Below are 27,254 nucleotides of genomic sequence, written 5' to 3' on the forward strand. Positions count from 1 at the left end.
ATGACCAGTATGACATGTGTCCATAATCAGTTTTATACCATGGCCATGAAAAAGGATCCAGTCAAAAAACAAAACAAAACAAACAAAAAAAAATGCTTCACAATTCTACTTTTTATTAATTTTATCATTGTTAAAATTAAAACAAAGCACTTTTCTCTTAGCTTCATCCCTTTTTCAAAATGGCAGAACGCTTAGGGAAGCTCAGCTAGCAGTTGTCGCTAACTGTATTTAGACCTTACTTTTAGCCGCATGGAGCATATCTTTAGTAACTGACCAACACATCTGAGGTAAATGTTGATATTCCTGACAACTTTATCAGGTTTTTGCATTCTCTCCCTGTTTACATTCTCTACAATGAAAGACTTGCAGGTTACTTGCTAGCTAGTAAGCTAAATCCTTCACCTCAGCCTCCATTCTTCATAGCATCCATGTTTCCCAGTTGCTTAGCAGCAGTGTTAAACACCAAAAACAAATAAAAATTAAAAAAACAAAAAAAGCAGCTGACTAAATCATTCATACAATTTTATTCTCTCATAATTTTCTACGCCGAACGGATAACAACCGCCTCATTAAGCGATAAGTCTATTGTAGTGTGAACTTGACGACGCTTTGGCGCCATTGTTTCTACATTCTTAAGAATGGTACAGTATTGGCACCCTTTCATTTGGGGCCTCATGATCAGGATGAGTACTTTGAGTAAACATTGGGGCCAGAAATTTAAACAAATTTTTTTTTTGTGTGTGTGATTACAGTAGAAAGTAGTCTATGGTCAAAATATTAATTAACATTTGTGTAATGTATTCCTGAGTCAAAGTGACAGTTCTGTCCACTATTTTAACCCATCCAGGGAACATTATGGTACTATTGGCTTTCTTCTCTCTTTGTAAGATCTTTGTAAGACAGCTGTCCTGATGTTGCTTTTCTAAATGTGTTGCCTTTTATCTCAGGAGCTCACAGGGATGTAGAGATATTATTTAACTGATTATCGACACATGCCTATTTGTATGCGCACCTGAACAAATCTCTCGGACAAGGAAGTCCTAAGTGTTTAAAAAGACTGTATGGCCACCAAGCAAACTCCAGGACAAACAGTTACTCCAAATTAGCAAGTACTTCGGGTCTAGTCCATTTTTTTTTTCCTGTGAATGCAGTTTTAGATCTCATGAATGGTTCTCTCAGAGGGCCGGTACTCCGATCCTGTGGCTGACGATGCGATGAACGAGTGTGTCTTGCGCTTCATTCGGCTGCGTTTGGTGGCCAGGGAAAGGCTGTGCTTGCTGGACGAGATGATGTCTGAGATGAACCTCTTGCAGTCCACGCACACCTCCATGGTGCTCCAGTCTTCAGTCAGCTCCTTGGGGAGCTCGGTGTCCTCGCGAGAGGATGATGCTGAGGACTGACGTGATGACTTGGACAGTCTGAGAGGTATGAAGGATGAAGGGAAAGAAGAATAATGAAAAGAACTTGAATTTTTTTTTTGTAAATGTTGTACCAGAGTGCTAGATAGCTGTTCTTATTAGGAATGAGAAGAATCACCAGGGATCACTCAATACAACATTATCACGATGACCAATTTGATTTGTATTGCAATACTGTAAGGTAGTCCGTGATAGAACCATTTTGGTGCTATTTTGTCGAAAGCCATTTTGTCTCAGAGCTGTTTTCCACACTATTGGACTATAAACTCTTGGACTGTTTTGCTGAGGATTTTTCGAGGATTATTCACCATCAAGACGGCTTTACAGGTCAGCTATTTTCTATCATCGTGCTTCCGGACAGATTTTATTGTATAGGAAAATATTTTATATAATTGTAAATCTTGGTATCTGGTGCACTGCAGTGTCTATTTTTATACAATACACGTGAGCTTCTTCCATGATTTAACCGAAAGTTTGTAAGTCAGGGACTACCTGTAAACAAGTTTCCATTGCAAATCTAACTACATTATAAGAGATAGTCATGCTCTAACATCTGGTTCTTGGAGAGAAACCGCCCTCTAAGATGACTGTAAAGGCTGAAAAGTATGCTACCTGCTCATGGTGCGCTGAAGGCTAGGCCTGCGCTGGCTTGTGCTCGTCTTCTCCGATTTCTCCCGGGACAGAGTGGAAGCGGATGGTCCCAGAGAGTAGATGGGTAAGCTGCTGTATGGCTTAGAGGGCAAGCGCATCTGTATGCATGTCAGGAAACACAAAAGTCTGTCAAAATATAGTCTAGAACCAGTAATGAGAACTCACTTGTCTTTAATTGAAAATCCTTCAAAGATAGAAAATAAAATGCTTGAGGATACCAAGCAGGCATATATGCTTGGACTTTAGAACATTAAAATTATAATGGAACTTGTAGAAAATAAAGTGGTACCTTGGCATACAAACATCCCGGTGGGGAACATTTGTTCCTCTTCGGTGGCTGGAACGAATTATCTGAATTTACATTATTTTCTAGGGGAAAATGCGTTTTGCAATACAAAATTTTGCCTTAAGAACTCGCCTCCAGAACGGATTAAATTCATATGCTGAGGGACCACTGTAGGATATGTGACATTTTCTTAATTTATTTTTTATTTATTGCATGTTTTTTGTATTTTTTCTATTTTCTTATAATAGCGAGGGCCTAAAAAGGCCACATAGGTTTGCCCCCAATATGACCTCATACGAGAAAAACTACCCGGCTCAGCTGTTCTCCGAGGGGATGTGTCTCATCAGTAGCTTTCTTAAATAGATGCTGAAATGGCACGTTTGGAGAAGGAGTGAAACAAATTTAAGGAATTTAAGGTATGGATTTTTTTTTAATCAAGGGTATTTCAGCTGGAGCGGTAACAGACATACTTTAAAGTAGATCTGAAACAAGAGTTAACTTAAAAAACAGTAAAATATAGGACCTTTAAAGTAGATCTGGAACAGAAGTTGGGAATTACCTTCTTACAGCACTGCGAACAAACAGGTCTGCAAGAGAAAAAAAATATATGTCTCAGTGTCTAAGATAGATACTTTACATAGTATTTTAGAATTACTGATTTCTTTTTTACCTTTTGCAGAACTGGCAGGTATAAGACCAGGTGAAGAAGGAGAAACGTTTTGTTCGGCAACAAAAGCAGAGCTGGGAAAAAAAGAAAGGGGAAAAAAACCCACAAGAAACATAACATTACCTTTTTAAACTGCTACTCATAATTTGTCACAAACGAAGAAAAGAGCCATCTGCCCTGTTCTTCATACATGACCACATCATTTTGTTTATGTTTTTTGAACTCACTGTTAGTTATTGTGTTTAAGGCTCATCTGTTACATATCGTGTTATGTAAGCAGTGCTCCTTCCCTACCTTTCCTTTCTTTAACGCGTGGTAGATTTCTTTGTACTGCTGGAACTTCTCCAGCTCAGCTTTGACCAGGACCTGCCGGATGTGCATCACCTCCTCCACCGTGAGGGCCAAACATTCAACCGGGAAGCAGAACTCCTCCTGAACACCCACACGGTGACCAGTTTAGCACACACAGCTTACTTCATCACAGAGGGGTCAAAGTTCACATTCAGCCAATTGGAGCAAAGTTTGGGACAACTCCTGCTTCTTCAGCTAGAACTTACTGCTCTTATACTTTAATACAGGAACCATGAATATATGCACACCAGTGGATAATCTCACTGAGATTCTTCATACTCATCAGTGTATACTAACAGATGTAAATAGGCTGTAAATTTTGTAACAAATGCGCATTCACATCACAGCTGCGTTACATTTAGCGACGCACCAAACTCCATAATAGATAAAGCGCACATAAACTGAAAACAACTGATGACTAAATGCTGAAAGAGTGCCCCCTAAGTGAAATGTCTGATTAATTACATTTTCCAATAATGCAGATCAGCCACTGCAGCTTTCCCACGACCACAGACACACCAAGTCTTCCTCCTTTCATAGTGTGCCATTTTTGTTGTTCTACAACTGAATGTCTAGTCTTATTTGTTTTAGTCTTGTTTGTTAAGGGCATTCCCTGACTTACGAACAAGTTCCGTTCCAGAAGCACTTTCATAAATTTGATTTGTTCTTAAGTCCAAAAAAGTGAGTCTTATACTGTATGCCTTTGACACAAATATATAATGTAAAGCATACCAATCCACTTGACTAAATCTGTCACCTTTCCCCATGCTGCCATCGTGTGGCATCGCAAGGGGAATCCTGGAGGGGAATCTATTTTGTCTCAGAGCTGTTTTCCTCTGTATTGGACTGTGAACTCTGTCTCATTAGAATTTTTTATTATCTAGACAGCCATTTTCTATCATCATGCTCCTGGATTGAAACCGGTGGGGCAGAGTCATTTCTCCCACACCCCCATATGCACACACCGTATGTTAGACATTTCATTCACTTACACTGAAAATATTGCATGTAATTGTAAATATTGGTATTTGGGGCACTGTAGTGTCTATGTTTTGTAAAATACATGCAAGCTTCTTCTGTGATTGAACCGGAAGTAGAATCACGGTCTGTTCGTATCTGTGGAAATTCGTAACCTCGTAAATGTGTAAAAGTGAAATATCAAATGAATTTTGTACATTTTTTCTCTAAATTCATAAAATAAAATAAATTAAATCTACAAATCTACATAAATAAAATAAATATACAATCCCTGTACATACCCAGTTACTCAGAAGTTGCTCAACAAAAAGTTAAGTCCTAAAAAAACATTGGCTCCAGTGGTTGCACTTTAGATGTTTATTTAAAGTGCATGATTGCCTTCTGAGCAATCGCATTTAGTGTTTAAAAATAATTCAAATTGAGCATGCAAGAGTTCCTTATGCACCCACTAAGGATCTGGAGCTTTGTCTGCACGGAGGGGCGAACTGCCGGACGTTTGTGGGGGTTTCTTTCTCTATCGAGTGTCTCCTCTGTGCTGGCTGCTTCCTCTCTGGCTGCGGTGTGGAAGAGATGGGCAGGAACATGGGCGGGGCTAAAGACAATATACACTTTACATTAATAATAATAATAAACCTTTTAATGTAGTATCTTTGATTTTCAGTGTCGATCTCACACTCACTCTTCTTTCCAATCACAGACTCCGGTGATGTATCCTCAACCATCGGTGTGGAAATGCTGGAGGTGCTGGCTGACCTATGACCAAACGTTTCATCCTGCAGAATGGATCATAACACCAGTTAATAGATGTGGTAACCTATATGACATAAAAAAATTATAATAATCCCATATCTTAGCCGTAGTGATTCCTGAGTCCTGGCTGGGTCTTATTTCACAAAAACAGAGCATTCTTTCACTCACGTCTGAGTCCGAGCTGCCCATTTCGGCGAGAGTGGGCGCGTGGAGTCTCTTCCTCTGGAAGCCGCTTGTGCTGCTTTGCTGGAGCGCCGAGCCGTCCGCTAACGAGAGCGAGCTGCATGCCTTCCTCGCTCCGTCAGGGGCGGAGACATCTGGATAAAATGACACACTGTTTTCACACAATAAACCCTAGGGGTGTATATGTGCATGAGTGAGTGGGTGTGTTAAAAAAGGTGGAAGAAAACATAAGTCTACAAGTACAGTACACACCTCAAGCTGGTGTCGCACACACACACATATATATATGCACAAAATGCGAGTCGTACAATGTGCTTAGATGACCATGACAGTGGACCGTTTTAAAACTCATTTTAAAATTTGTGCCACAAATGATCAAATACATTCACAAGGTTGCCAGATTGGATCATAGATTACCAATCTGAGGTAGGGTGTATTCACCATTATTGAGCACGTGCTGATGACACGAAAAGCATGAAATGATATGACATGAGTGGTGCACGTTTGACTGAAGCATCACAGACAAAAGCAAGAATATCAAAGAACCGAATCACACTGAAGACACAGGGCGGAGGCAGATCGCACAGCTTTACCTGAGGAGTCAAAACTCTGAGACATGCTAAGTGGCCGAATTACTGCAAGGACAAAACAGGCAGCGGGTTAAAGCAGGCAGATTTTCCTGATGTATTAGAAACAGTGGAGAAATGTGTTTACTGAATCCAAATCTGGTGAAAATATGATTAATAAAAAAAAAAAAAGCAAAGTAAGATAATAAAAATCAGGAAGTTGCCTTTATGGGATAACTTTAATCAGTAGGTCATACAACCATCAATCTAAAGTTTCACCTGCGTAATGGCTGGACACCTTAGGCCTCATTTACCAAGCTGAATATTTACTTGTTAATTGTGTGTATAAACCGTTACAGAATAATACAAATTAATAAATATAATTGTATACAGACAGTAGCTTAGTGGTAAGCACTGTCACCTTGCACCTCCAGGGTCGGGGTTCGATTCCTGCCACGGTCTGTTTGTATGTTCTCCCGAGTATTTCGGTTTCCTCCTACAGTCCAAAGACACACAAATTGCCTCTGGACTTGTAGAGGACCCGGTGCTCGCCTTTTATTAGAAGTATATTATTTTTATTGGTATATAAGTGAATTAAAATACCTTGCATTTCTATATTTCAGACTTTACCCTGACTGTTCAATTTGTGCTCTCAACCGTCTGTGCCCTTGACCTTATAAGGAGTTTTGTGGGCGTCACAGAATGTAAATGAACTGTGTCGCAACTTGTTTTGTGCTTTATGATCGGCCTACGCAAGCAAGTACAAAGTCTGAAAGTCATGTTAATCTGGAGGAGAAGGTTTTGGTTGATTTGGCTGACGTACAGCATAACTTCATGAAAAGATTGTTAAATGAGGCCCAGTGAAAGTGACCGGAGCAGACTGAGTTTAATGCAGCATAGCAATGAATAGTGAGCTACATGAGTCTCATGAACATCTTTAAATCAACAATTTCTGGATCAATTGTCAATTTAAATGGGCTTTAAAAGGATATACAGTATATTAACATCATAAGAGTAATATATGTACATCATCTATGTGTGTGTGTGTTATCCAAAGCTCTGGATGCATTACACTAACACGAACACTACAGTATATTCTATTAGGAAGTGTAGTATCAAAGCATCATAGAAGTTTGGTGTTTTTATGCTGGATATAAATGATTAAAATGTATTTACTCCTATTAAATGCCTGTCATTCATTCCTAAAAGTACAGTATATGGGCCCTCACTTAATATGTACAGCACGTGATTGCGTCCTTACCGAATCTGCTCCTCCGAATCTGGTCAGGTGACACTGGCCGGAGCTTCCTCTCCGATTTGATCTCCTCCAGGATCCTTTCATGGAGGCTCGGAGGACGTTCCACCTGAGGCTTCAGCTTACGTGCTGCCACCTGCAAACACAAACATGCTGTAGCTAGCTATAGCTTCGTAGGTTACACACATGCAATACAGTGCAAGCTAAACATCACCAGAAAATTCTATTCAGGTCTTCAACAGGGCTTGATGGACGTCTGATGGCACTCACGGGATTGAGGGGAGGTCTAGATCGGATGAACTCCAGGATGACCTCATGTGCACTCTTCTTTAACCGAGGAGGGATGTCTCCGTTCACCTGAGGGACATGCACACGGGGTGTTATAGCTACTTGACCTTATGTACCGCTGAGTGTGTACAATAGAAAGGTATTTAGTTTCATGTTCTGGGGTAGAATTTCAAAATACCGGCTCACATGCAGACACTGGGAGAATGCTTACTTATTATCCGTAAGACCACATAAGAGACCAAACCGCTACTCAAACTATATTCAATACACAGTGATTTCAGTTTGCAGTATATTAGATTCTTTCCCTCAGGGTATTCACACACTAAATACTAGCCAATATTAAATCTACACGAATGGATCAGCTGTGCTTGCTTAGTTTACCCTCATCTTTAGGGCTCATTTACTGGTTATTAATTCTCCTCTTCTATTTCATTAGGAGGGTTATTCCATCTGTGTGGATGAGTTTGTGTGTATTCACCATGACTTTGCGCAGTGTGTAGCGTTTGGCGCGGATGTCGTCCATGAGCATCTCGTAGGGTGTGAGCTGAAACTCAGTGGGCAGAGGGTTATACTGCCGTTCCTGCACTTTCTTCAGCTTCACGCCGGTCCTCAAGTCCCTCATCACCTGCACCCAGAACCGTGCCTGCAAAACACGAGAAATACACACACACACACATTCTTTTAAACACCACAGACTGCAGACAAACATAACTTATAATAAATTATATACAGTGGTGTGAAAAACTATTTGCCCCCTTCCTGATTTCTTATTCTTTTGCATGTTTGTCACACTTAAATATTTCTGCTCATCAAAAACCGTTAACTATTAGTCAAAGATAACATAATTGAACACAAAATGCAGTTTTTAAATGAAGATTATGTTATTAAGGAAGAAAAAAAACTCAAAATCTACATGGCCCTGTGTGAAAAAGTAATTGCCCCCCCTTGTTAAAAAATAACTTAACTGTGGTTTATCACAGTTAAAAGTTCAATTTCTGTAGTCACCCCCAGGCCTGATTACTGCCACACCTGTTTCAATCAAGAAATCACTTAAATAGGAGCTACCTGTCACAGAGAAGTAGACCAAAAGCACCTCAAAAGCTAGACATTATGCCAAGATCCAAAGAAATTCAGAAAAAAATGAGAACAAAAGTAATTGAGATCTATCAGGCTGGTAAAGGTTATAAAGCCATTTTCAAAGCCTTGGGACTCCAGCGAACCACAGTGAGAGCCATCATCCACAAATGGCAAAAACATGGAACAGTGGTGAACCTTCCCAGGAGTGGCCGGCCGACCAAAATTACCCCAAGAGCGCAGAGACAACTCATCCGAGAGGCCACAAAAGACCCCAGGACAACATCTAAAGAACTGCAGGCCTCACTTGCCTCAATTAAGGTCAGTGTTCAGGACTCCAACATAAGAAAGAGACTGGGCAAAAACGGCCTGCATGGCAGATTTCCAAGGCAAACCACTTTTAAGCAAAAAGAACATTAAGGCTCGTCTCAATTTTGCTAAAAAAAATCTCAATGATTGCCAAGACTTTTGGGAAAATACCTTGTGGACCGACGAGACAAAAGTTGAACTTTTTGGAAAGTGCGTGTCCCGTTACATCTGGCGTAAAAGTAACACAGCATTTCAGAAAAAGAACACCATACCAACAGTAAAATATGGGGGTGGTAGTGTGATGGTCTGGGGTTGTTTTGCTGCTTCAGGACCTGGAAGGCTTGCTGTGATAGATGGAACCATGAATTCTACTGTCTACCAAAAAATCCTGAAGGAGAATGTCCGGCCATCTGTTCGTCAACTCAAGCTGAAGCGATCTTGGGTGCTGCAGCAGGACAATGACCAAAAACACACCAGCAAATCCACCTCTGAATGGTTGAAGAAAAACAAAATGAAGACTTTGGAGTGGCCTAGTCAAAGTCCTGACCTGAATCCTATTGAGATGTTGTGGCATGACCTTAAAAAGGCGGTTCATGCTAGAAAACTCTCAAATAAAGCTGAATTACAACAATTCTGCAAAGATGAGTGGGCCAAAATTCCTCCAGAGCGCTGTAAAAGACTCGTTGCAAGTTATCGCAAACACTTGATTGCAGTTATTGCTGCTAAGGGTGGCCCAATCAGTTATTAGGTTCAGGGGGCAATTACTTTTTCACACAGGGCCATGTAAGTTTGGATTTTTTTTCTCCCTAAATAATAAAAACCATCATTTAAAAACTGCATTTTGTGTTTACTTGTGTTATCTTTGACTAATAGTTAAATGTGTTTGATGATCAGAAACATTTAAGTGTGACAAACATGCAAAAGAATAAGAAATCAGGAAGGGGGCAAATAGTTTTTCACACCACTGTATATATATTTTTTTTTATCTAATGGTCAATTTTAAACCTTCCGTGCTTAATAATATGTAACATTATGTTCCGTAGTGCACTATGTAGCCAGTCACATGCTATTTAAGATTTACTGCTGAAGGAAATACTGGGATCTGGTTTTTAAAAGATTTCAAGATGAATCCCTCACCCAGTCTGCGTTCTGGAGCTCATTCAGGTCTCTGGCTGAATCGACAGTCGTGCTGCTTTCCATCTTCCGCAGGTTCTGACCAATCACAGGCAAAAGAATACATTTTACCCTATTGAGCACCGTCACCAACGGAGACCTTAAATATTTATGTTTACCAGTCCAAATGAAGAAGGAGTGGCCTGTATGTGTCAGTTCCAGTTAAGAGGGTATGGTCTATACTGTATGTACAGTATATTAGTGTCAGTGAAGGCAGTGTGAACTTTGGGTTGGTCAGTCCCAGAAAAAGCGATACTGCCTTGATAAGAGTCAGTGAAAACGGAATGGCATGCGAACACAAAAGTACCTGTTTAAGTCTGTCAGTGTCAGTGAAGGAGGCGTGGCCTCTGTGCGTGTCAGTATCAGTGAAGGAGGCGTGGCCTCTGTGCGTGTCAGTATCAGTGAAGGAGGCGTGGCCTCTGTGCGTGTCAGTATCAGTGAAGGAGGCGTGGCTTCTGTGCGTGTCAGTGCCAGTGAAGGAGGCGTGGCCTCTGTGCGTGTCAGTATCAGTGAAGGAGGCGTGGCCTCTGTGCGTGTCAGTATCAGTGAAGGAGGCGTGGCCTCTGTGCGTGTCAGTATCAGTGAAGGAGGCGTGGCCTCTGTGCGTGTCAGTGCCAGTGAAGGAGGCGTGGCCTCTGTGCGTGTCAGTATCAGTGAAGGAGGCGTGGCCTCTGTGCGTGTCAGTATCAGTGAAGGAGGCGTGGCCTCTGTGCGTGTCAGTATCAGTGAAGGAGGCGTGGCCTCTGTGCGTGTCAGTATCAGTGAAGGAGGCGTGGCCTCTGTGCGTGTCAGTGCCAGTGAAGGAGGCGTGGCCTCTGTGTGTGTCAGTGCCAGTGAAGGAGGCGTGGCCTCTGTGCGTGTCAGTGCCAGTGAAGGAGGCGTGGCCTCTCTGCAGGTCAGTGCCAGTGAAGGAGGCGTGGCCTTCCAAAGTACTTGGATTACTTTTTTGCCAGTAATCTAACGCGTTAGGTCTGCTATTTAAGTACTCAGTTATTTAGTAATATTTTCAAAAATGTAATAAAGGAGGCGTGGCCTATGTGTGTCATTACGAGTGAAGGAGGCGTAGCCTCTGTGTGTGTCAGTACCAGTAAGGGAGGCGTGGCCTATGTGTGCGATTCAACATTGTAGTTAAAACATGTTCAACTACAATGTTGAATCGCATTCTGTTACACTGTATCAACCTAAAAACTGATTTAAATTGACACTTGCTTTAAATGCATCTTCCCTACATTCAGTTTAATAATCACACCCTGTATCGTCACAAAAGGAGATAAACACACCTCGTTCAAAATACAGTGTTTTTTTGCAAATGAAGATGTTAATGCTTCTGTATGTGTTTTAATCGATGAATAGTGTATCCGAATAGAGTTTTGGTGGCTCCGTGTAGAGCCTCCTGTACCTTCCTTAATAAAGGAAGAATTTCGAGCAGCTCTTTAATAGTGGGCCTATTCTTTAAGCGCAAACCAAAAGCCTGTAACATTAAACCCCTGTGGGAACAGACAGAACTGCCTTTAAGAGACAAAACATGCGGGACGAGAGGAACATCTCATCTTACACAAACAACTCCAGACTTTTAAGCCTAGGACCGCATTGCTGGTGTAACACACATCTTAAAGCTTACCTACAGTATATATATATATATTATTTAGCTGGAAACACACACAGAACCTTTTAATTACAGTTAACTGAAAGCTAATGCATATTGATGAACTTTAACTCAAAAAAAACCCTTTAAATGCTGCTGTGTGAAAGCTAAAACTGTTGATGTAAGGATGATTCATTTCTGTCGATGGACTGGATGTGTACGTCTTAATGATTCACTTTCTCCTTTGTGTGATGTCTGTTGCACATCTTTTAAGTTATACAGTATCTAAGAAAAGCAGCGCCCGACCGCAACACTCCGGTGTGCTGGCGTAACATCCCATTGCAGGTTAATTAGCATTATTTTAGTTTGATACTGAAAATGCGCACCATTGTTACCATCAGATTATTCATTTTTTTATCTATATAGGAATTGTTCAAATTATAGTAATAGAGTTTAATAGTTTTGATAGTTTTTACCCACAATTCTTTCTGCCTGTATAAAGACACACTGATTAATAGACTTCACAGTGCAGACATTTTTCCATACCTCTTTGGCACTCCTGATTTTCTCCAGAAACGTCCGCAGTTCCATGGTTTCAGCATAGAGCGCTCGACACACGGCCCGGTAGTGATCAGGTGCATCGGCCGGGCTCGGGAGGTGCATCGTGCACAGCTATGGAACAACATTCAGCAAAAATCATAACTTTAAACCAATTCAAATAAAATTTTTAAAGTTGGAATCAAATCATAATTAATCTTCTGCTTCACTGAGTAAATTCTCAATCTACTGTAGTTTAAGTAACATTTATACTGTATTTTATTTAGATTATTAAGTATTACGACCAAAACAACTTTGCATAAGCCTTAATTTTCCAGATGAAATACACACCAGATCATGCATTCTGACTGTTTGATTTTATTTTTCGTTTCATTTTTTTTCTCCCAAATCATGCTGTGTCACTGTCTGTAGCTTCAACTGAACTGCCCCGAATGCCCCTTTGAAGATGAGCACTTTTCTAGCCAATCAGGATTGAATCAAACCGCACAACAGCCGAGACCTTATCAAGCATTCCCAAGCATTTTCTTCCACTTTTCAAATATATAACACAATGCCTGCAATTTACGAATTATATCAAAATGATTTGCCTGCATCAACGGTCCGTTGCATCGTTTCAAAGCCAGGACATTCTAGGAGAAAAAGGCCATTCTAGGAGCCTGGAAGTTCAGGACCAGTGTTGGGGTACGTTACTTTTTAAAGTAACTAATTACATTACAAAATTACCATCATTAAAAAGTAATCAGTTACATTACAGCATTACTTTCTGATAAAAGTAACTAGTTAGAGTACTAGGTAGAGTACTAGGTTTCGCGCAGTGGCCTTAATACCCCTATCTCACCTACGCGGTTTCGCGCGGTGGCCATAAGTACGGTTCATCATGATTCACCGCAAGTTTTTGGCGCTGTGATAACGTTTCCATCTTTCCGTGCATCGGTCCTCGCATAGTCAAACCACATAGGTAAGATAGGAATAGACAGCAGGAATATTAGAGGCGGGCGGGTTTTTGGGGGCGGGGCTTGTGGGACGACTTTCACACACACACTAACGGCTTTGGAATGACTGCTGTCTGGGTCACGGATTACATAAATTGTCCGAATAAATGGATTACATTTTTGAAAAAATAACTAAATAACTAATTACTTAAATGGCGGACTTGGATTACTAGTTACTAGTACTCTAATGCGTTACTTTGTAACGCGTTACACCCAACACTGCTCAGGACTAAGCTTTGAGTTGGCGTTGAATTGGCACGTTTGACAGAAATGGACAGACGGTGTTTGTGAGTCACACTCTGCTTGATCTTGGCTGCTCAACGGCCAGTTTGTGCTTTTCTCACTCTATCAGCAAAACAGCACTGCAGCAGCAGGGAACCATGCAGTTCGCTTACTGCTTACACACATTCACACTGATTCTTCCAGGGACCTGCGGTAGCCCTATAGGACCGGATAGTACACTTGACAGACTCAGCGGTTTCGTGGAAATGAAGCTAGAAAAATCGGAAAATGTTGTTTGAGGTTAAATTTTATTTGATTTTTTTTAAATCACACATCAGCTTTATTTGCTGGACAGACAATTGGATGCATCATCGGAAATAAGGTGCTTAATCTTGAATGGCAAATCATGGAATTTGATGAAATTTTATAAATATCTAAACACTATTGTCTTTAAAGATTCTGGTATCCATATCTTTTTCAAGCCACTAATGAAAATCCTCATAATTAGATTTGAACATAATTAAAAAAAACACAACAATTTTCAAATTCCATTCCAAGTCCCTTGTGTTGAAAATGTCCCGCTTGTGACCTTCAAAGTGGAAAATCACTTTGTGTCACAAAAACGTGACACACCCCAGTACCTTAAGAACGTCCCGGTAGCGGCGAATCCCACTGCTCTGGCTGAGCTCTTCTTCCTCCTCGTCCTCGGTAGCTTCGTAGCCCTCGTCAGGGCAGGGGTCGGGGTTCAGCTCGGCCGTGTTGGTCATGAGGTCGATGAGCTGCTCGAGCGGTGGGCTGAGTTCTCTCTCCTCATGCTCCTTCAGGCCATAATCCAAAGCTTTGTAGATCATGATGCCCAGAGACTCGATTACATTCTACACACACACACACACACACACACACACACACGTGTTACATTTCTCACGGGCACACTACTTTATGTCTATAAAGGCATTTGTCTATAAAGGCATTTAAAACAATAAAGCTTGAAAGGACGTAGCTACGTTTTTCACACTGATTTATGCCTTATTCAATTCGTGTCTCACTACCTACATATACTGTACATGCACATAGCTACTACTAGTTATCTTCATGAGAATTACACAAATTCTTTTTTTTTTTTTTTTTTTTAAGACCAGCGTCTGGTTCCAGACAAGCCAACATCCACTCCATGGCAACCGTGATCTAGAGAAATGTGTGTGTGAGGGAGAGGGAAAGATGGGAGGCATCAGCCTCACTCAATTACATGTTAGAACCACATCAACAGCTTCAGTCATAATAGATGCTTTGTCCATATGATACCTTCCCTCTTAGAAGCCAGGAAGGTCAAGGATGATGTACACCAGCCAAGTGAAGAGACACAGGCTGTGTGAATGCATGCATTTAATAAAAACGGCCCTTGTAATGCCAAGCAATCAACCGTAGCCTGAAATGACATGGGCATGATAATAACCACTCCGGTCTGAGATCAGCTCCGCTGCTAGAGACGCCAAATCTGTTTGCTGATAGACAATCATGAAAGATAAAAAAAAAATGTAAAAAAAAAAATTGTGAGATGAATAAGAATGCCTTCTCATTCTGTAGGGAGTACAACAAGATAAAAAAATACACAAAAAAACGTAATAAATATAATAAAAACATGGCAACTTTATACATTTTTACCTTCTGTAAGACAATTTTTAAAAAAAAAAAACATTGTGTTTTAATGATTCCCTTAATCGATTTCCCTAAACGATTTCCTTAAACAATCCCTCGATTTATTAAAAAAGAAAAAAATTCCCTTAAAGGATCCATCTAAACATCTCCCTTAAACAAATGCCTTAAAGGATTCCCTTATTGATTTCCCTATATATCTCCTTTAATTATTCCCTTAAACCATTTGCTTTAATGATTCTCCTTAATGATTCCCATTAACGTTTCACTTAAATGAGTCACTTAATAATTATATTAAAATCTTTCACTTAAATGATTCTTTCTAATGATTCCCTTTAATGGTTCCATTAATTGTTTTGTTTTTTTAATTATTCCCTTAAGTGATCCACTTTAATAAACCCTTTCATGATTTCTCTCATGATTTCCTGAAATACTTTTTTAATGAGTAAATTAAATAATTCATTTAGAATGACCAAATTTTAGACATAATTTTTTCTTTAAAAATTTTTTTTGAAAAAAAATAAATAAATAAAAAATCTACTATCCAATCAACCAATCATTTAATCAACAGCTGGTCTTTTGGTCTTTTACACACATGGGATTTTTTTCATCTTTAACACCGAACCTTGGACTGATTTCAGAAGCAATATGGCCGACGTGTGAATAAATGTGAACGCTTCTTAGCGTCAGAAGCTGCACACACTTGAGCTGTGAGGGGTTTTGTAATTAAATGGAGAGCTGAATCAGCCATGTTTGAGCTAGTGTGTGTGTGATGTGTGTGTGATGTGTGTGTGTGTGTGATGTGTGATGTGCATGACTCAACAGGACTCCATGGTGAGAACTGCCAGAAGACAGAATACAGCGTGGGGATTCAGCGTCTTAAAATAAAAATGCACTTTTAACCGACACTTTCCACAAAGACCGGTGTGTGTCTTACTGTACGGTTTGTTACAGGGCTTGGACTCATTCTAACCCCTGGGTAATTAACATGATGGCATTTTAATTATGAATTAGAGATTTATTTAACTGGTTATGATGTTTGAGTCGTTTAATTCTCATATCAACTTCAGAGTCTTGTAGGCGATGAGGGAAACTAGGTCATTCTTTCCACTGGAGAGGGAACAGGACTGGAGAGAGAGAGAGAGAGAGTAAGGCTTTGACAGCTAGGAGAAACGCATCATGTGCTAATGAGAGTGTGGTGTAGGGTTCTCTATTAAACGAGCCGTGTTTAAATGGTAAACTAAGAGTTGGACTGTTTGCTTATTATTATTATTGTTATTATTATTATTATTATTAAGATGCATTCCTATTGGTTGGTTTCCACACTTAGGCTCTTCGACTACTTCAGTTTAAATCACGGATTTGATGGATTTGTCTGCAGGCCTTTAAGTGCATGTTGGTTTTGTGTAAAACCACAGAGCTTAGACGCTAGTCCCAGCTGTAACACAAACGTTAGGTTTTTGTATTAATGCATTTTAGTGTCTATAGTACAGGGCCAAGAAGTGCAAAACAAATTTTTATATATTTTTTTTAAACGTAATAAATGAAAAAAAAAAATATTTGACAAAGCCGAAAACAAAAAAAACTAATACAAAAACTGAAAACAAAAAACAAATACAAAAACAAAATAATACCAAAAACTTAATAAATAAATAAAAAAAACAACACTGAAAACAAAATAACCAAACATTAAAAAACGTAATAACAAATTCAAAAACAAAATGACAAAACCGAAAACAAAAAACAAAAAACAAAAAACAAATACAAAAACAAAATAATACCAAAAGCAAAACAAAATAACAAATACAAAAATAAAATAACAGTATTGAAAACAAAATACCAAATCAGAAAACACAACAATTCAGAAAGGAAAAGTCTAACTCTTCCAATAGCAAACTTTACCTATGTTTGTCTGAATTGTTGTTGTGTTTTCTGATTTGCTATTCTTTTTTTTTTGGTTTTGTTATTCAGATTTGTTATATTGTTTTCGGATTTGATATTTTGTATTGCACTTCTAGGCCACCGAACTGTAGGAACAGCTCATATAATCCAAGACTGGATTAAATAATAAATATATATATTTTTATTTATAAGGATTATTATAATTATAATTTATCATTTTAACCTTATAAGGAAAGTGTTGGAAGACAAATATATGTTTTTTTCCGATTTGTAAAATAAAAAGTTAACCTGGTTATAAGAAAAGTACATTAAAAATTTTTGAGATGGTATCGCATGGTCTTTAGTGTGTTATTTCTTACTTAACAATTTAATATCGCACAGAGATTACTGAAATAGTTTAAAATGTCTGATCCTGGGGAACGTTCTGATTTTTAGCTAGCTTATAAACTGACTCTTTCCCTCCCTAACGCGTTCCCACCTGATCAGGACAGATCCTATAGATAATACATTACTAATACATGAAACACTCAGAGAGCGGAGCAGCTGTGTAGTGTGTGCGGCTGCTCAACTAATCAATACACATTAAGACCACATTTTCTCACAATGAAGCACTTTTGCTCTTCGGTGTCTGTCATCACAGATAACCTGACTGTGGGTTAAAGGCCAAGGCCACTTGAAATGCAAATGATAAGATTTATGCTGGGTGATAAGAGCAGATATCTCTGATCTGTAAATGGCACCAGTTGGAGACTTTCCAAAGCGCAGCACGATATTTCCTCTGACAATCACCTGCTGAGGGTTAGAATGAAATCTTTCATGAATTGTGAATGGTTTCATTATTAGCTTTAACTATAATGTGTAAAGCTGTGACACAAACTGAAATGATTGTATTAGCTATCTCTTTAAATACGAGGGGTGTTCAAATCAAACCGGGACTGTTGATTTTGCAGAATACGAGAAAAAAAAAAAAAATCCCTTTATTTCCCTATCCAATCTCCGCAAGACTAATGCATTAATTACCCCAGAGGTTCATTTTTGCTTGGATACCATCAAGGTAGAACGTTTTTACTCAGTACGCTGAAGCCGTGATAGGAATGCCTGCTACATGTCTGAAACGCTGGATTGTCCTTTCAATTTTTTAATCACAAATGCATTTGTTAGTATAAATCGATACTAAAATATAACGTGACAGATTTGCAGGCCCTTCGCCCAGCTCCCTTGATGACACGAATCAATGAATTGAACTGTACATTAATCACAGTTTTGGCACAGATATTAATCGGACTCCACTTCCGAAACTGTCTGATTCAGTATAAAATCTGATGATACTCCCAGACTTCTACGAAGGAAAAAAAACAAGGCTGCTCCTAAAAGGCAACCTTCATCCCGCCGGTCTAGACAATCAGCCTCCCGAATCGTAAAAACACAGAGAGGAGCGGACAGCTTCACTCACCGTAACCGCAGCGGACGCCGAGTGCTCTTTCCCTGCAGGGAGAAATAAAAGAAGGAATGTCAGGGCTCACACGAGGAGCATAGCATTAGAACGCAAATTGTACATCTAGCTACTGTACTACTCTTAATACAATAAAGGCAGGTTACATTTTTTTTATTAAACAGTGTTTTGCAAATGCATCCCATGTGATGCATGTTGATTAGAAACAATCAAAAAGAAATTTAATAACATGGTAATAGTATATTTCTTTATAAATATACTTAATAATTCTATACTATAATAAAATTTATTTAATAATAATATATTTATATATATATATATATATATATACAGTGGTGTGAAAAACTATTTGCCCCCTTCCTGATTTCTTATTCTTTTGCATGTTTGTCACACAAAATGTTTCTGATCATCAAACACATTTAACTATTAGTCAAAGGTAACACAAGTAAACACAATGCAGTTTTTAAATGATGGTTTTTATTATTTAGGGAGAAAAAAAATCCAAACCTACATGGCCCTGTGTGAAAAAGTAATTGCCCCCTGAACCTAATAACTGGTTGGGCCACCCTTAGCAGCAATAACTGCAATCAAGCGTTTGCGATAACTTGCAACGAGTCTTTTACAGCGCTCTGGAGGAATTTCGGCCCACTCATCTTTGCAGAATTGTTGTAATTCAGCTTTATTTGAGGGTTTTCTAGCATGAATCGCCTTTTTAAGGTCATGCCACAACATCTCAATAAGATTCAGGTCAGGACTTTGACTAGGCCACTCCAAAGTCTTCATTTTGTTTTTCTTTAACCATTCAGAGGTGGATTTGCTGGTGTGTTTTGGGTCATTGTCCTGCTGCAGCACCCAAGATCGCTTCAGCTTGAGTTGACGAACAGATGGCCGGACATTCTCCTTCAGGATTTTTTGGTAGACAGTAGAATTCATGGTTCCATCTATCACAGCAAGCCTTCCAGGTCCTGAAGCAGCAAAACAACCCCAGACCATCACACTACCACCACCATATTTTACTGTTGGTATGGTGTTCTTTTTCTGAAATGCTGTGTTACTTTTACGCCAGATGTAACGGGACACGCACCTTCCAAAAAGTTAAACTTTTGTCTCGTCGGTCCACAAGGTATTTTCCCAAAAGTCTTGGCAATCATTGAGATGTTTTTTAGCAAAATTGAGACGAGCCTTAATGTTCTTTTTGCTTAAAAGTGGTTTGCGCCTTGGAAATCTGCCATGCAGGCCGTTTTTGCCCAGTCTCTTTCTTATGGTGGAGTCGTGAACACTGACCTTAATTGAGGCAAGTGAGGCCTGCAGTTCTTTAGTTGTTGTCCTGGGGTCTTTTGTGGCCTCTCGGATGAGTTGTCTCTGCACTCTTGGGGTAATTTTGGTCGGCCGGCCACTCCTGGGAAGGTTTACCACTGTTCCATGTTTTTGCCATTTGTGGATAATGGCTCTTACTGTGGTTCACTGGAGTCCCAAAGCTTTGGAAATGGCTTTATAACCTTTACCAGCCTGATAGATCTCAATTACTTTTGTTCTCATTTGTTCCTGAATTTCTTTGGATCTTGGCATGATGTCTAGCTTTTGAGGTGCTTTTGGTCTACTTCTCTGTGTCAGGTAGCTCCTATTTAAGTGATTTCTTGATTGAAACAGGTGTGGCAGTAATCAGGCCTGGGGGTGACTACAGAAATTGAACTCAGGTGTGATAAACCACAGTTAAGTTATTTTTTAACAAGGGGGGCAATCACTTTTTCACACAGGGCCATGTAGATTTGGAGTTTTTTTTCTCCCTTAATAACGTAAACCTTCATTTAAAAACTGCATTTTGTGTTCAATTATGTTATCTTTGACTAATAGTTAAATGTGTTTGATGAGCAGAAACATTTAAGTGTGACAAACATGCAAAAGAATAAGAAATCAGGAAGGGGGCAAATAGTTTTTCACACCACTGTATATATATATATATATATATATATATATATATATATATATATACTGAGTGTAAATTCTTATATACTTTATAGGACAAGAAAGACTTGGAAAAATTTAAAATGTCCTAAAAAAATCATTAAAATTTTTCTTTACTCCCAGTGTTAAGGTCACCCATATATGTCTTTTTTCTCATTTTAAAAAACTGTATTTAAAAATCTTACATTTATTAAAAACACAGGTAAGGTTAAAGGAACATTTATGGAAACAGAAGTACATATTTATTTTTAAATCATATATATACATACAAATATTTATTTATAAGTATGTTTTTTTTTTATTATTACCGAATGTCTCAGTCTCCTCAACCGATTAAAATTTAAGGTTGATAAACCAAAAAGTGTTGGCAAACTGCTATTTTAACTACAAGAAATTATAAAAGTAAACAGGATGTTCTGCTGAAGGAAAATTTTCAATTAGTGAAAAAGTTACATACGGCCGCTTTAATTTCTAATCAATTAGTGGTAGAGCTGAATCTGGGACATTAAAGCAGGACAATACTTCACTGTCCCGAGTTATCTGAGGGTGGAATCAGTTTCCTGATGACAGAAGGGAAAGCGAGCCATGTTACGATTTGTTTAAATACATAAAAACACCTTATACAAGTGATAAGAAGAAGTACAAAGTTCGAGTCAGTATCGGGCTTTACAGCCCACATACACGTTTCTGGTTGCTGAATTTTGAGGACATCTGGAATCTCATTATACCCTGTTATGAGCAGCCATACATACATACTCCTGGGGAATGAGGAAACCCATGCTTGATTGTTTACAATCCTCTGACACACCCATACACACACACACACACACACACACACACACATCCTATAATGAGTCACAGGTGGGTAATGTTGCTTCAGACATTAGCCAAGACTCACCCAAGTCATAAGACCTAATGTAAATACACACCTAAGTCAATTGATATGATGATTATTTTTCCTTCTGTTTTTTTTTGCATACACCTGTATGGAAGTGAATCGGAATGCGATGAATCCAAGGTCAGTTATTTCAAAATAAGTACAAAAATGTTATTATAAAAGGAATTCATCCATTAGGATCATACATACCATTAATGCTGTATTTGGTCATGGAAGGGGGTCTGAAGCCAACACCTGGGATATGCTTAGGGCATAAAACATGGTACACCATTTTGGTTCAAAATGTTGTGTGTGTGTGTGTGTGTGGGGTCCAAATTGCCTGTAGGTGTATGATTGACACATGGAATATAATGGGAGTCTAATCAACTGTAGCTATTTCAATATATTCTTATATAAGATCATAAATTTAATAACAAACTAGATTTAGTTAGAAAACTTCTTCGGCACAGACTAATAAATCTAAATGTCTAGAAAGGTATTTGACAAAGTCAAGATAGGTCTTTACTTGCGAATAGAAAAACTCAAACGTTTCATTTACGACATTCTGGCAGGAAACATAACGCTTAGCACTGAAAAAGATAATTAACCTGAGCCTTATAGCTTCACTTTAGGGAGAAAAGCGAGGGACTCCTTATAACATTTATAATATAATAGCGAACTGGGTGAAATGGGTGGTAGCACACTTGTTCCCTATACATTTATTAAAAGAGAGAGACTAGTGAGGGTTACTGTTTATCGCAGCTAAAAGGTATATGAGACCTGGAACTAACTTGTCTCTCAGATGTTCTATGAAATTAAATCAAATTATACACAGTTAGTTCTGACCGAGCAATCTGATTGGACGAGAGTGGGTTATGTCATCTTAAACAACACCTTAATAACTGCTTCCAAATCATCTCTGAACCGTCAGCACGCTTTTATTTACGAATAAACCAGCTTCTAACACAAGGCTGAATCCCGTTTCACTGCCTAACTCCTGATTAAGGGCACTACATGGTGTGTGGAACAAAGGCTTGTACACCCTAAATAGTGCACTTCATCCATCCATCCATCTAGGATTCTCTGCGATCCAGCTCGGGACCATGCAGGCCAATGGTGACTTTTTTTATTTATTCCCATTTGTACAACCTTGTTAGAACCTCCGGACAACATTCAAAGGCGCATTCACACATTATGGGCAATTTGGAAACACCAATTAGCATCTGCATGCCTTTGGACTGCTGGAGGAAACCCACCAAGCAGACTTGCAGAACATGCAAACTTCATGCATGCGACCTGACTTGGGAATCAAACCCAGGACCTAGAGGTGCAAGGCCACTGTGCTAACCGCTAAACCACCATGCCGCCAACTAGCGCTCTAGCTTTCCATTTAACACTATTTAAGGTTTAACCCCAGAACCAGGAAGTTAACATTTCTAATATTCTAAAGTGAAAAAAAAAAAAAAGAAATAAAAAGAGAACCGTACAAGAGTTACAGCACAGTCCACCACCTGTTTATTCTCCTCATCTTTTTGGCTATATAGTACTGGTAAGAATTCCAAACTAACGTCACCCCTGAAGATGAAGTAAGGGCTGTCAAAACATCAGGGCAGCCTGAGGAGTGGCAGCGAGTTGACCACACACTTCTTTCATAAGTAATGGAAGCATGCAGGCGTCTGGATCTACACGTGGGATCATCATCGGTAACATCGTTTAAGACTTACGGTGTTGACATGTTACGGTTGTGACCACAGCAGAATAAACTTACAAGCATCTAAGCAGCTGAACAGGTTATAGAATAAACAGGGAGTCATAAAGACATCCTTGGAGTTTCGCTTGACAACAAGATTGCCTGACTTCATTTATTTATTTTTTTTAAATGTCAAATTAAAAATAACAGTTATGAAAAAAATATAGGCCTATAAAAATCATGAATTCATTTTTAACAGGCATTAATTAATTAAGATGTATTTATTTTACTTAGCACACAATAAATGATTATTTCCATATATTTTAATCAAGTTTTTAATCTATTTTCTATTTATTTAATCTTTGTCTTTTTAATCTATTTGAAAATGTGAACTCTGGACTAGGACTTTTTTTAGTTCATTTTAAGTAGAATTGGAAAAATATTTTCTTATTGAGAGCTGGGTTGATTCCGCTTATAAAATTAATCATAATATGGATTATTTCTGAATTTTACAGAAAAACACAAAATCATGTGCAGGACATGTTTTGTCCCAGTTCTCAAGAATGACTGATGGAATATATGGTTGAGATACAGGTCTGTCCGTGATCATTTATAGTTTTTCATGGTCAATCAGAGGCAGCCATGGTCAATCCATGTTACATGACGAAGTCCTGAAATGGCATCATTGTTAGGTAAACTTAAGTTTATTTATATATACACACTGATCAGCCATAACATTATGCCCGCTTTGCCATCAGTAATACCCTTTGTGTTCTGACAAGTTTTTTTTTTTTGGAACCAGCATTAACCTTTAACTCCATTTCAGCTCTTTCATTGGCTCGGAATACACGGGCCTGTAGCCTTTAAACCCCATGTGTATCAGTGAGCCCAGGCCACCCATAACCCTGTTGCCAGTTCACTAGTTTTCCTTCCTTGGATCACTTTTGGTACGTCCTGACCGCTGCAGCCTGGTAACATCCCACAAGAGCTACAGTTTTGGAGTTGCTCTGACCTGGCCGGTGCAGTCCACTCCAATAGAAGAACTACAGTAGTGTCGAATAAATTGATGAAAAGGTTAATGCAGGTTGTGTGAAAAGGGTGCAAGAACACACACACAGTGCATCTCTGTTATGGTGGGGGCACCTACTCAATGTTGGTCATAATGTTATGGCTGATACGGTGTCTATAGAGTACAGTAGATACATTGATCCTGAGCTCATTAATACTGTATAAACACGTGGGCTGCTGTTACAGAGAACACCTTCTGACCAATCAGATTCGAGAACTCGGCAGCGCTGCGGTATAAAAATATTCAGCTGTTAACAACAACAAGCCTCTTGCGTCACATCTGCGCGCGCCGAATAAGCAGCTTTAACAGGTCAATATAAATTGCCAGATTGATGGTTTTTCCTGCAAAGCTGGGGATTTTTTTAATGGTCTCAGGTTATTTATTAGGTGTCAAGTTCAAGTCTTTTATTCGAATGCATAATTAAAAATGTAAACAATCGTTAGCACTGCACTTTAGATATCTGACATATTGATAAGACTCATATAACACAAATTATGAGTCTGATTAGATATAAAACTACTAGTTTTATAATAATGATGATGATGATGATGGTCTGTACCTGGAGCTCTTTGCAAGCTGATAGTGCCGTCTTTATGGATCCTGACATCTCCTGGTCCTTTGACAACCCTGGGCTGCCCCGTGGCAGATAAATCCCGACAGCACTGATAACACACCGCCCATGCCTGCTCCTCATTGATCGGTTGGTCGTACAGCGTTAAGATCTCCTCCAGCGAGAGATCATCTCCCTCTCCATCCGCATCCTCCTTCTCCATGGCGTGAGCCACAGCAGATCCGGCTTCCATCAGCTGATCCGAGGTGGCGTCCGCTCTCCTCTCACACATCCTCCTCTCATTGTATCCGTGTTTTACTTATCCATCCATCCATCCATCCATCCATCCATCCAGAGTGTGTGTGAGAACGAGAAAGAAAGAACGAAAAAAAAACACAGCTGCTGGAGAAGCACGCAGATCCCTGCTGATACCTGAACGCGATTTGCACTGCCACTGCGCATGCGTGCAGCTCTTCACGGTTTACGACGCCGCCCGAGCCTTAGTGCGCATGCGTATCATTTTATGGCGTTTGCCTTGGGTGTATATATTTTTTCACCTCACTTTTTAATCAGAATAAATGTACCTGACTTGCCCACTTGCCCTTCTCCTTATTAATGCCCAAATGGGAAATAAAGACTTATTAAAATTCTATTAATTGCTAATTATTACAATTTAATGTATATATGGCTACATGGAGGTACAGTAGATGGCTGGGACAATCATCACTTTCTCTCACACACTTATCGTCTCTACAGCTTTTCTCTGTATACAGAGTCGCCGGGGCCTGGAGCCTATCCTAGGAGTCTTAGGGCACTAGTCTCACACACACACACACACACATACTCATTCACACACTAAGGGCAAGTTGGAAAGATTAAATCAACTTCTTGTCCTTGGGTCTGTGGGAGGAAACCGGAGTACCCTGAGGTAACCCACCAACCACAGGGCGAACAAGCTAACTTCATGCACAAGGACCCGAGGTGGGAATCGAACCCTGACCCTGAAGGTGTAAGGTGACAGTGCTAACCACTAAGCCACTGTGCAGTGAAGCAGATAATATGAGCGAAAAATCCTGACATAATAAATTTGTCTACATTGATTGAAAGAGATGCGGAGAAAAAATCTATTGACTTATGTATCGCGATTGTCGAGCCATGTATCGCCACACCGACTCAAAAATCATTCATTCATTTACTCACTTACGGGGTACACACATCTATACCGGTTTTATCTTGTATACAGGTTCACAGGGGGCCAGGCGAATCAGGGCACAAGGCGGGGTACACACTGGACAGGATGCCAATCCATAGAAGGAAACACACACACACACTACAGAGATTTTGGGAATGCCAATTACTCTATTCTTCTTGTCTTTGGTCTTGTCTGGGTTTTCTGGTTTTCTCCCATGGACCAACCTTGCTCAAGGGTCCATCAGTGGAACCTCTGTGGCATCGGGATTTGAACCGAGGACCTTCTGATCAGCAGTCCAACACCTTAAGCACCAAGTTGTTGCTCCATTAGCACTGAACTAAGACAGTAAACCTTTAGCAATCTACATGACAGTGTATGTTAAAGCTTTGCAAGCTGATCTGTTTGAGCTCTGTGTAAAGATGAGGAGGGAAAAGAGCTAAAAGGACAGATAAAATGACTAAAGTGCTGCTGCATCATTCTTTCTATTTAAAGATGAAGCAAGAGCTTAATCCCACTGCAACACTATCCTAATTTAGGGATATATAGGAAACCATTACGCAAAGTGAAAATAGGCCAACATGTCAGCGAAGAGGTTTAAAATTAAAATATATATAAAATCGTCAAGTCAGCATTCCTATGCAAATATTTTTGAGGTCTCTGAAGATCAAGTGTTAATTATAAAGATTGATATATATGTAATTTTTGATCAAATGTATGTTAAAGGTGTTTCATGTCACTGTTTCCACTTTATCATTCAATTCTCTATAGTGACTCAAATCAGATCAGATCAGATCAGATACCTGAAACTTACTATGTCTAAAAATGGAAACTAAATAAACAGAAAGTATCAGTAATACACTACCTACAACAGTCACCACAGGTTAATGTACTATTTACAAATCCAACTTAATATGCGTGTGGTTTAGGACATAGCCTATGTGTTTAATGAATGATGATTCATTATAGATTTAGGTGCGGACCATGGGTTATTATGTTTGCACAATGTATACACAGCACACGACTGAATCCAACACACCCTTATTCCGTGTAAAAAAGACAAAGAATTGTACATATTTCCATAATCAAGTTGTTTAGTGTCTTAGGTTTTACAAAGCTTACTTTGCTGTTAGAAGCCATGCAAAGTATAACCACATGTCTGTTATAGTATACTGTATGAACCATTCTTTCTTGCATTATAATAAAAAACAATGTTTATTTGAATGATATTGTCTACAATATTCCTTATAATCTCAGGCACATCATTCCTATAAATAGCCAAATAAAACTGGCCGAATCGCCTGTCCTGGAGACCAGCGCCACACCTCACTCTAATTATTCATTTAACAGATCAAATAAATTCTTTACAAATCTTTACATTTTTTAAATGGGTCTGCAAATCAAAAGTGTGGGTGTATCTATATATGGTATCTCTCTCACCTATATATATATATTACTATATATACATACAGTATATATAGATACTATATAGAGAGAGAAAGAGAGAAGGATTACTCTTTTGGAAGAGGTGAGGAGTGAGTCTTCCACACACATCACCATTGTGAATAAAAGTAAACAAAGTAATGAGTTGAATCATTCT

The 27,254-nt window shown here is 39.2% G+C and overlaps 1 protein-coding gene across 2 annotated transcripts; it reads right to left on the minus strand.

Annotated features, from left to right (window-relative positions):
• Positions 1-91: 91 nt before the first annotated feature.
• Positions 92-24,901, minus strand: spire1b (spire-type actin nucleation factor 1b). 2 transcript variants are annotated; one of them, XM_053488334.1, is made up of 17 exons: positions 24,475-24,901; positions 18,315-18,346; positions 13,948-14,181; positions 12,081-12,206; positions 9,914-9,988; positions 7,872-8,036; positions 7,376-7,462; positions 7,112-7,241; positions 5,878-5,919; positions 5,270-5,418; positions 5,031-5,124; positions 4,801-4,943; positions 3,317-3,454; positions 3,026-3,096; positions 2,915-2,942; positions 2,031-2,167; positions 92-1,418 (listed from the first exon to the last, which is right to left on the minus strand). In XM_053488334.1, exons 1-17 carry the CDS (start codon positions 24,755-24,757, stop codon positions 1,154-1,156), a joined length of 2,199 nt encoding a protein of 732 aa, XP_053344309.1. In that variant the 5' UTR covers positions 24,758-24,901; the 3' UTR covers positions 92-1,153. The 2 variants fall into 2 exon arrangements, with proteins under 2 accessions (XP_053344309.1, XP_053344310.1); XM_053488335.1 differs by lacking the exon at positions 5,878-5,919.
• Between the last annotated feature and the right edge of the window lie 2,353 nt (positions 24,902-27,254).

The sequence above is a fragment of the Clarias gariepinus genome, chromosome 26 (assembly GCF_024256425.1).
Source record: "Clarias gariepinus isolate MV-2021 ecotype Netherlands chromosome 26, CGAR_prim_01v2, whole genome shotgun sequence".
In the NCBI taxonomy this organism is placed as follows: domain Eukaryota; kingdom Metazoa; phylum Chordata; class Actinopteri; order Siluriformes; family Clariidae; genus Clarias; species Clarias gariepinus.